General features: G+C 50.4%; 1 protein-coding gene across 2 annotated transcripts; it reads left to right on the top strand.

The window, feature by feature from the left end:
- The first annotated feature begins 2,448 nt into the window (after positions 1-2,448).
- Positions 2,449-10,835, top strand: LOC122546508 (autophagy-related protein 2 homolog A-like). 2 transcript variants are annotated; one of them, XM_043685202.1, is made up of 5 exons: positions 2,449-2,576; positions 5,791-5,952; positions 8,517-8,668; positions 9,934-10,018; positions 10,528-10,835. In XM_043685202.1, exons 1-5 carry the CDS (start codon positions 2,498-2,500, stop codon positions 10,818-10,820), a joined length of 771 nt encoding a protein of 256 aa, XP_043541137.1. In that variant the 5' UTR covers positions 2,449-2,497; the 3' UTR covers positions 10,821-10,835. The 2 variants fall into 2 exon arrangements, with proteins under 2 accessions (XP_043541137.1, XP_043541136.1); XM_043685201.1 differs by having other exon boundaries at positions 2,452-2,576; positions 5,788-5,952.
- The last annotated feature ends 216 nt before the right edge of the window (positions 10,836-11,051 follow it).

The raw sequence follows: 11,051 nt of genomic DNA, 5'->3' as shown, positions 1-11,051 counted from the left end.
AGTCCTCATTGATCGATACCCCACCGTCCCTTGGACACGGAGGCCACAATTGTTGACCATCTCTGTCATCCCCTGCGAGGGTTAAGATTCGGCTCCTTCGAATATTGAAGGTGACAAGTTTGTTTCCCTCAATGGCATACAAACGTAGGAATTCGAGGCAGAAACAGGCCGTTCGGCCTCTCAAAACTTCATGGTCGATACATTGTGATTCAGATTTCACTTTCCCATCTTACTGCTGCCCCTAATAATCTTAAGTTCGTGTTGGGCGAGGGAATCAGTTAACATCTGTTGTAAAAATATTTACTGACCCCCCCCCCCCCCAATGCAGACCATTCTAAATTCGCCCAGCCCTCTGAGAGAAAAGGAATCCCCTTTGTTCTGCACAGGTTGACCCTTAATCTTAAATCTGTCCGTCCCCCCGCCCATTCTGAACTGGTCAACACGAGGACGGCATGGTGGCACAGTGGTTAGCACTGCTGCCTCACAGCGCCAGAGACCCGGGTTCGATTCCCGCCTCAGGCAACTGTCTGTGTGGAGTTTGCACATTCTTCCCGTGTCTGCGTGGGTTTCCTCCCACAGTCCAAAAAATAATGTGCAGGTTTGGTGAATTGGCCACGCTAAATTGCCCGTAGTGTTAGGTGAAGGGATATATGTAGGGGAATGGGAATGGGTGGGTTGCACTTCGGAGGGTCGGTGTGGACTTGTTGGGCCGAAGGGCCTGTTTCCACACTGTAAATAATCTAATCTAATCTAATCCATTTTGCCGAGACAGTTCGGCAACTTGCGCTTCAACCAGGTCAACCTCTCCCTCTTGCTAACTCCAGCGGACACAAGCACAATCTGTCCAACCTTTCCTCATAAGACGACTCATTCTGGGGCATCATCAAATCAGAGGCCCCGGGTTAGTGACATCAGGTTCAAATCCATCTTGATGGGAGTCAAATTCACTTAGTAAAAGCTGGACTCGAAAGCCAGTCTGGGTGACGGTGACCATGACGGCAAAGACCGATGAGCTTAAACGTCCGCCCGGTTCGCTGACGTGCTGTTTGACGGGCAATCTGCCATCCTGTCCCATTCTGGGCCGGCACGTGACTCCAGGCCGACAGTGAGGTGGTGGATTCTGAACCGCCCCTCAGAAAAGGCCCATCGAGCCATCGGTTCCAGGGCAGGTCGTGACAGACAGCAAATGCCCATGTTGCCAGCAATGTCTACATCCCGTCAAGCAGAGGGGTGGCTGGGAACCACTATGACATGGGATTTGGGGGGATGTTGGTGGTTCTTTGTCGTGGGAGTCTATATATCCAAGGCAGGGGCAGTGCAGGGTAATTGGGGAGATCCCTAGTGTTATGGCTGGCCTTAAATTGCTGGGCTGACCACTTAGAGTGTCTGTCATGCTGAACCCAAGACAGAAGTAACTAATAGTCTTAAGAGAAGGCGGAAGGCTGACCTGAGGTGAGAGCACAAGTGTGGTGTACACTGTGTTTCTCCATCTTTGTTCCACTTCGTAACATGTGAGCTGTTCACTCTGGATTTATCCTGAGCTGGTTTAATTTAACCTGTTCGCCAGCTCAAAACGGAGGGTGTACACGAGTCCGGAAACACCACACGTGTCGGGCTGCGTCTTCTGGTACAATAGGGCCGCTCGAGGCCTGATACAGGGTCCTCTTGAGGTAAATGAAGAGTTTGGTCGGGGAGAATGTAGATTACGTGCTGCTCGCTGGGCGAGAACACAAGAGGTGGTAGTGGGAATAGGCTGTCTGCCCCCCCCCACCCCCGAAGCTGCTCCATCAAAGCCAGGACCAAGGGGCAACCTCTTTATCCAGAGAATGGGGAGAACGTGGACCTCACTCCCAGTAGGAGTGGTGTGGCTGCAGGTAGGGGGAAGCTAAATAACCATGAGGGGAAATCTGGTTGATGGCTAAGATGGAAATGAGGTGGAAGGAAGCACCTCTTGGAGCTGTAGACTTGACTAAAAACTGATGTAATACCTTGGACCTGACAAACCTCCCGTCCAGTGTGATCGGAACAGGAGGAGGCCATTCAGCCCCTCTGGAGCTTGTCACACAGACACGATGTAGCCATTCAGCCTTATGAACTTGTGACACGGGCCCTATAGCCTCTCGTTGCACGGGAACTGGGAAAGGTCATTCAACCCCTCAACCCTGTTAGGCAGGAAGTAGAAGAGGTTTCCCAGCTCCTTGAGACTGTCATAATTGAGTTGGGAATGGCATTCAACTTAGGAAACGTGTAGGAAGAGAACACTATTCAATCCCTTCTGACTTGTTACACAGAAACAGTAGGAGGAATTTCTGCCAATCTGTACCTTAATTCCTGGTCCTGTGACTATTAATACCCATTCCTCTCAGAACCTATAGGATAGGGGACTAGTGACAGCAAGGCTGGTTGATGTCCTGTGTCCGGGGAGTGTGGGTTCTGTTTCTGTGTTTGACCTGTGCTGACTGCTCTGTTTCTCTGCCAGTTGGCAATAGATGGGAAGATGGGGTCGCTGCACCTGTTCCTGAACCCCCAACAGGTCTCCAACCTGGCTGACTTACTCAGTACACTCAACCTCACAGGTAGGTTACACAGTTAATCACAGGACCCCGCACAGCATTGATGTACAGTGGGGTGTTGGGGTTCAAGTCCATTAGCTCCCTGAAAGTAGCCCCGTGAGTAGATAGGGTGGTAAAGAAGGCGTATGGCATGCTTGTCTTTATTGGTCGGGGAATTGAGTACAAGAGTCAGGATGCCATGTTGCAGTTGTATAAGACTTTGGTGAGGCATGAAGGTTAGGTCAGGGAGGGCCAAGTCCTCATTGCGAGAGTATTGCATTCAGTTCTGCTCCCCACATTTACAGGAAGGATGTGGAGTCTATGGAGAGGGTGCAGGAGAGGTTTCCCAGGATGCTGCCTGGATTAGAGGGTATAAGCTGTAAGGAGAGGCTCAGGGCGTTTTCTCTGGAGACTGAGGGGAGACTTGATAGAAGTCTCTAAAATTATGAGATGCATAGGTAGGGTTGACGGTCAGAATCTTTTTCCCAAACTTCGAATGGCTAAAACTAAGTATGCTTTAAGCTGAGGGGGGAAAGTTCAATGGAGATGTGAGGGGCAGGTTATTTACCCAGGGAGTGGTAGGAGTCAAGAACCTGGTGTCAGGGTGATGAAGGTAGATTCAGCAGGGGCATTTAAGGGACTTGTTGATATATACATGAATATGCAAGGAACAGAGCGATATGGACCAAGGGCAGGATGAAGGAATTAATTTAATTTGGCGTTACGTTTGGCACAAGGTCATGGGCTGAAGGGCCTGTTCCTGTGCTGTACTGCTCGATGTACCTCGAATGAACTCGGGTGAAAGTGTGCTCTGTTCACCATGACTTGGAGGGGCCAGTGTTGACTGGGTTGGACAGATTTAAAAGTCACATCAGGTGGGGAGTTGTCCCTACTGCAGGAAAGCAGGAATAGGAACTCTGCCTCCCAAGCCATTCAGCACGATCACAGCTGATTTAAAGATAACACTCCCACCCAAACTGATAACATTTTAACCCCTCGCTTATCAAGTATCTGTCTATCCTTCTGTATATCTCCCCTCCCTATCTCCACCCCGTCCCCATCTCTCTCCCCCCGTCCTCCCACTCTGTCAGTCCTCTACCTTTCTCTGGGTCTCTCTATCCCCTCAAAGTTCTGTGATCTTCCGCTGTTTCGGTAAATTGCTTCTTTTTTTATTCCTTCTGCTAAAACGGTCAGTTTACCAGGTTGCACTGTACTTGCCAGGTCTTTGTCCATTTGCTTAGCCTCTCAATATCCCTTTGTAGCCTCATTAAGTCGTCTTCATAATTTACTTTCCTACCTGCCTATCTTTGTATCATCAGCAACTCAGAAACCATGCCTTCGGTACCTTCATCCAAGTCCTTGATGTAAATTGTAAAGAGTTAAAGCCGCAGGAGCAGAATTCGGCCATTTGGCCCGTCTAGTTTGTGTTCCCTTTCAATCATGGCTGATATGTTTCTCAACTCCTTCACCCTGTACTCCTTGATCCCTTTACCAATCAACAGTCTATCTCTTTTTGCCTTAAAGACCCTCAGTGACTTGCCCTCCACAACCCTCTGTGACAGTGAGTCCCACAGATTCCCCCGCTCCCCCCCCCGCCATCGAGTACAGACCCAGAGTCCTCAGGCGCTCCTCCCATGACAAGCCCCTCATTCCCAGGATCATTCTTGTAAACCACCTGTGACTCCCTTAAATGCCAACAGATCCTTCCTTAGCTACGGGGGTCCAAAACTTGCTCATAATATTCCAGATGTGGTCTGACCAGAGCCTTAAATAATCTCGGTTGTATATCTCCGCTCTTATATTCTAGTCCTCTTGCTAACACTGCAATTGCCTTCCTAATTGAACCTGTGTGTTAACCTTAAGACAGTCCTGAACTAGGATTCCCAAGTCCCTTTGTGCTTCAGATTTCCAAAGCCTTTCCCAGTTTAGATAGATTTTAGATTCCCTACTGTGTGGAAACAGGCCCTTCGGCCCAACTAGTCCACACCGACCCTTCGAAGAGTAACCCAGCCAGACCCATTCCCCTACCTTTATCCCTGACTAATCCGCCGACCACTGTGGGCAGTTTAGCACGGCCAATCCACCCTAACCTTTGGACTGTGAGAGGAAACCGCAGATACGGGGAGAATGTGCAAACTCCACACAGACAGTTGCCTGAGGCGGGAGTTGAACCCGGGTCACTGGCACTGTGAGGCAGCAGTGCTAACCACTGAGGCACTGTGCCGCCCCTCTGCTCTTTCCACCACAGCGCATAACCTCGCACTTTCCCCATATTGCATTCTATCTGCCCACTCTCCCACCCTGTCCGAGTCCACCTGCAGCACCCTCGCTCCCTCACCATACCTGTCCCTCCACAAATCTTTGTGTTACCTCAGCCATAATGCCCTTGGTTGCTACGTCAGGATTGGCAATGTGTAACGTGAATTGCTGTGGTCCCAACACGGACCCCTGTGGGACTCTGCCACCCACCGTCCTGAAAAAGACCCCTTTATCCCCACTCTCTGCCAGTCAGCCAATCCTCAATCCTTGCCCCAAACACTATGGGCTCTTATCTTATTTAGCAGCATCCTCCACAGCATCTTGTCAAAGGCCTTTTGGAAATCCAGATAGGAACATCTCTTCTTGCAAAACCAGATATATTACCACCCACATTCTTGAACTCTCGTGTCCCACAATAACGTTTATTAAAGGCCCTCTGGAAATCTGAAGTTGAGTACACACACTGGTTGCTTTATCCACGGCGCATAATAAATTGGTGAACCGTGATCTCTGTTTCAGAAAGCCATGTTGACTGCCTGATTGCCTCAAACTTTTTTGCCTGTGCCCTGCTATAATGTGCTTAATAATAGCTCCTAACAATTTCCTGGCTCAATCCTGATTTCTGTCTCCCTCCCCTTTTGGAATAAAGGACTTAGAGTCGCTATTTTCTAATTGAATGAGAACCCCCCCCCCCAAATCAAGGGAATGTTTGGAAAGTTAAAACCAACATATCAATTACCTCAGTAGACACCCCTCTAAAAACCCTGGGGTGAAGTCTGTCAAAGACCCCAGGGACTAATTGACCCCACTGCTCCAACAGCACATCTTGATCACAGTAATTGCAATTTTGAGTTTCTCCCTCCCTTGCATTTCCTAATTTACGGCTATATTCGGGATGTTGCTTGTATCATTTATAGTAAAGGCCGGTGTAAGATACCTGTGGCATTTTTTTTCGTTTTGTCTTCTCGTTCCAAAGCAGAGGTGAGCGGACTGAAGGAAAAGCTGAGCAAGAGTCGGCCGCTGGACCCCGAGGATTTCAAACTGATCGAGCAGGATCTCAACAAGCAGCTTCACTCGGGCCAGAGCTCAGGGCACGCCAGGAGCGAAGAGCTGGACTCGTTTGCAGGCTCGGAGAACAGGGGTAAGGAGGGCAACACGGTGGCTTGGTGGGTTAGCACTGCTGCCTCACGGAGCAAGGGACCCGGGTTCGATCCCACCCTCGGCCGACTGTCTGTATGGGGTTTGCACACACTCCCCCCATGTTTGCATGGGATTTCCTCCCACAGTCCAAAGATGTGCAGGTTAGGGGAGATTGGCCATGCTAAATTACCCATAGTGCCCAGGGATGTGCAGGTTAGGGTGGATTGGCCGTGCTAAATTGTCCCATAGTGCCCAGGGATGTGCAGGTTAGGGTGGAATGGCCATGCTAAATTACCCTGTAACATCCAGGGACGTGCAGCTTAAGTGGATTAGCCGCAATAAATGCGGGGTTACGGGGATAGGGTGCGGATGTGCATCTGGGCGGGATGCAGAATTGATGAGCCAAATGGCCTCTTATAGCACAGTAGGGATTCTTTGGTGTTTCTCTGGACTGCTCCTGCTGCAAGTATAATGTTTTGAGTGCTCCTGTGGTACTGGGCCCTAGCTCTGAGTTAAGAGGCCTGAGTTCAATCCTACCTGCTCCTGACGTATGGCAATAACATCTCTGAACAGGTTGATATGACACAGGATAAACCCACCCCCATCCCCCGCAACTTTAAAGTAGCAATCCAGAAAAGATTTACCCCGTGCGGTAATCTGTGAAAATTCGAGAGGCCAGGAACTATCCCAAAGGTCATTATTCAAAGTAAAAATTAACAACTTTATTTGTTAAAGTCTAACAAAGGTTAATTAACTCACACCCATTTACAACTCCTTCCTCTAACCTATCTTTTACTTTCCCCTTCTATAATACTAGTCCAATAAAGCCCCCGATTAAAATTTACCAAAAATTCACATTTCAAAACCAGCCCGCTATCAAATCTTCTCTTTGTATCTTCCTCTGTCTTCTTTTCTTCTTAGGGATTTCTGTTTCACAGGTCACTGATGGATAAAGGTGCCTTTTAAGAGAGCGATTCTGCAGGCCGTCTGCAGATGCTGGTGGCTTGGCAGTTCTCCTCCAACTGTTCCATTTTCCCTGGTCTTGTACCCCACAGCATCGGATTATGTCATTTGCTTTTAATATTATCAATATACTCAATTCAAACTTGATTGGAGTTAGCTTTTTTTTGGGGGGGGGCATAATTTGAACTGATTGGCCGAATTTGAATTTGTTCTGTCATCTCCAGGCAACCCAGCTACTCTAGCTGTTCAACCAAATGTTAGATTGTTACCTTATACAGAACACTTGGTGCTGTGTCAGGTAGTTCTGCTAGCTTTTAACTGTCTTAAAGGTACAGTACCCCTTACACCATTATTAGGTTATTGAAGAAAATTTCTATTGGCACAGTGGCTCAGTGGTTAGCACTGCTGCCTCACAGCGGCAGGATCCCCAACCTCTGGTGACTGTCTGTGTGGAGTTTGCACGTACCCCCCGTGTCTGCGCGGGTTTCTGCCGGGTGCTCCGGTTTCCTCCTACAGTCCAAACATGTGCAGGTTAGGGTGGATTGGCCGTGCTAAATTGTCCCCATAGTGTCCAGGGATGTGCAGGTTAGGGTGGATTGGCCGAGCTAAATTGCCAAATAGTGACCAGGGATGTGCAGGTTAGGGTGGATTGGCCGTGCTAAATTGCCAAATAGTGTCCAGGGATGTGCAGGTTAGGGTGGATTGGCTGTGCTAAATTGTCCCATAGTGCCCAGGGATGTGCAGGTTAGGGTGGATTGGCCGTGCTAAATTGTCCCGTAGTGCCCAGGGATGTGCAGGTTAGGGTGGATTGGCCGTGCTAAATTGTCCCATAGTGCCCAGGGATGTGCAGGTTAGGGTGGATTGGCCGTGCTAAATTTTCCCGAAGTGCCCAGGGATGTGCAGGTTAGGGTGGATTGGCCGTGCTAAATTGCCCCATAGTGCCCAGGGATGCGCAGGTTAAGTGCGTTAGCCATGGGAAATGCTGGGTTACAAGGATCGGGTAGGTGGTTGGGTTTGGGTGCGAAGCTCTTCAGAGGGTCAGTGTGGATTCGTTGGGCCGAATGGCCTGTTTCCACACTGCAGTGATTCTCTGGATTCTTCAGGAGACCAACACTCTGCACAGTATTGATGGTGTGGGCTCAGATATGGCCTATACAGTTGGAGTGAGGCTTCCCCTCTTTTCTCCTTTGTCTTCCTTCGGTCGGTCAGCTTTTCCTGCCAGTGTGAGACGAGCAGGGCAGAGTGGCGACTGTGAAATATTCCCAGTCCGACCTGAATTCCATCGTTGCCCAACCCACCGCCGCCCCCTCCAGTTCAGCATCCTGACGTCAGTGGAGGTTCTGCCTTGAACAGAAGGGGTTGGAGAGAGCTGGGTGGGCGTCTCTTTCAGCCTACCTGGAATGGAATATGAAAGGTGATGCATGCGGGAGACGGTACAATCCCCTTGCCTGTGCTTGTCCCCTTCAGCTGATTGCATGGTTTTCCCACTGCATTACAGTCCGTATTTACACCGACGTCGAGAGCAGTTGGATAATTGGCAACTGGTTGCTTTGTTTTAAACTTCTGTTTGCACTCAGCCTGCCTCTTTGTCTCCGTTGCCAGTGCCCCCCGAGATGTTTTACTCCATGGCCCCAATGACCAGCAGTGTGGCCTCAGTGCAGTCGGTGAGTGAGCTGTCAGACGTCGACCTGGAGAGCTCGATGCGCAGTGACTACATTAGCTGCCCACCGCAGCCCCCGTCACTGCAAGCATGTGTAAGTAATGGCGCACAGCCTTCGCGTAGACCCCTGTACCCGCTGTTTGGAAGGACTGAAACAATATCAAGCCACGCGGGATATTAAAATAAAGAGGGGAAGTCTATAAGGGAGTAACAGAGCTGAAGAAGTCTGGCAACGCAAGGAGATTGTGAGCACGCAAGAGGCTAGAATTATCGGGGCCCAGACATCTTCAGGGCGGCACGGTGGTTCAGTGGTTAGCACTGCTGCCTCCCAGCGGCAGGCACCCAAGTTTGATTCCACACTCAGGCGACTGTCTGTGTGGAGTTTGCACATTCTCCCCCCATGTCTGTGTGGGGTTTCCTCTGGGTGCTCCCCTTTCCTCCCACAGACCAAAGATGTGCAGATTAAGGTGGATTGGCCGTGCTAAATTGTCCCATAGTGCCCAAGGATGTGCAGGTTAGGGTGGATTGGCCGTGCTAAATTGTCCCATAGTGTCCCAGGGATGTGCAGGTTGGGGGTAAATGTAGAGTAATGGGGAATGGGTTTGGGTGGGATACTCTTCGTAGGGCCGAAGGGCCTGTTTCCACGCTGTAGGGATTCTATGGATCTTGGAGCATTGTCGGGCTGGGATAGGATACAGGAATAGAGAAGCCATTGAGGAGTCTGAGTGCAAAGCTGAGAATTTTAAAATGGTGGCATTGTTGGACCAGGGCCCGATGTTGCTTCGCAAGCACAGGGACTGATGAGGATTTGGTGCGAGGTGTACATGGATTAAACTGCACAGCAACGGGTCATTTGCTCCCTCCAACGATCCAATTGGAGTTCACCCTCCAATTCCTCTTCACCCAGCTCCACCAATATAACCTCGTGCTCACTTCTCCCTCATGTCTTTGTATCAGGCTTTCCTTCCCTTAACTGCATCTACATGTTCAGCTCAGACCGCTTGGAATGTCGGCGTTCCCACCACTCTGTGAACGAGGACGCTCCTCCTGAGCAGACTGGGTCAGGCTTGGGTTCAATCCTCCGACCTGTCCGAAGGCAGCTGAACCGAGGAGCGCCCGAATCGGCCTCAGCGTGAACCCCCAACACTACCTCTGACTATCTGCGCCACGGGAGGCGGAAAATGAATCAGCCCCTGTGACTCAGAGGTCCCTTCAGATAATGCGCGGACTCCTCCTCACCTGCTGACTGGCATCAACATCCCAGTGTGTATACTGCTCCCTTCCTGATCTCTGTGCCCGCATAATATATCATAGGCACTGGATGTGGGACTGACATGTTTCTCTTTGAATGCCCTCCAGTTGCTGATGAACAGTCCGCACCGATATGGGAGCTCCGTGTTCCCCAACATGCTCCCTGGTTTACAGTCCATGACCAGAGAACCAGGTCAGTACCAGCAAAGCCCACGCCACACTCAGTGCACACTGACCTTTCTTCAAGGTGGATAGCTCTGTTGGAGGCTGGCTTAGTTGTGAGTGCTTTTTCATGTCTCCCTTACAGATGGGGATTGATCTAGGGCTGTTGAGTTCGTGTTCAGGATTGATACAGAGCAGTAGGGAGACTGTGATCTAGGGCTACATGGAGCAGTGGGACTAGTTTGGGGATTGATACAGGGCTACGGGGAGAGAGAGTGGGGCAGTGGGATTAGTTTGGGGATCGATACAGGGCTTTGGGGAGAGAGTGGGGCAGTGGGATTAGTTTGGGGATTGATACAGGGCTATGGAGAGAGAGTGGGGCAGTGGGATTAGTTTGGGATTGATACAGGGCTGTGGGGAGAGAGTGGGGCAGTGGGATTAGTTTGGGATTAATACAGGGCTGCGGTGAGAGATGAGGCAGTGGGATGAGCTTGGTCTTGAGCAACGAGCTGTCTAACCCGTTGCCTCTCCTCCTTGCAGGTAAATCTCAGCCTTCCCCATCCCTGGACAGTGTTAAGGCTGAGCTGCAGCTAAGGCTGACCATGGGTGGGCTGACTGCCACACTGCTGCACCTCGATCCACTGCTCGGACAGTCCCCTGCATCGCGGGACGCCACATCGGGAACAGAGACCGCTTTCCAAACTGCTGCCCGCCGTTACTTCACTGAGTTGGCATACTTCAAGGACAGCATCTTTGGGGGGAGAGGCTTTGACCACCTGAGAAGCCAATTCGAGAAGGCCTGCGTCCACAATAACTTGAGGTACTGGGCGTAGAGGCTGAGGGAAAGCAGCTCTGCATGGTGCGTCAGTGGCAAACCCTTCAACCACTCACCAAATCTAATCCCACTTTCCCCTCACTCCCTGCACTTCTCAGTATCTCACCCAGTCTAATAGCACTGTGCAACTCACTCCCTACACCCTTTAATAGCTTACTCAGTCTATAGCACTCTCTCATTCACTCTCTGCACCCTTTAATATCCCACCCAGACTAATCCCACTCTCCCC

This window comes from Chiloscyllium plagiosum, unplaced genomic scaffold (assembly GCF_004010195.1).
Source record: "Chiloscyllium plagiosum isolate BGI_BamShark_2017 unplaced genomic scaffold, ASM401019v2 scaf_89975, whole genome shotgun sequence".
Lineage (NCBI taxonomy): Eukaryota > Metazoa > Chordata > Chondrichthyes > Orectolobiformes > Hemiscylliidae > Chiloscyllium > Chiloscyllium plagiosum.
The sequence above is the reverse complement of the archived record's forward strand: the minus strand, read 5'-3'. Positions and strand labels throughout refer to the sequence as shown.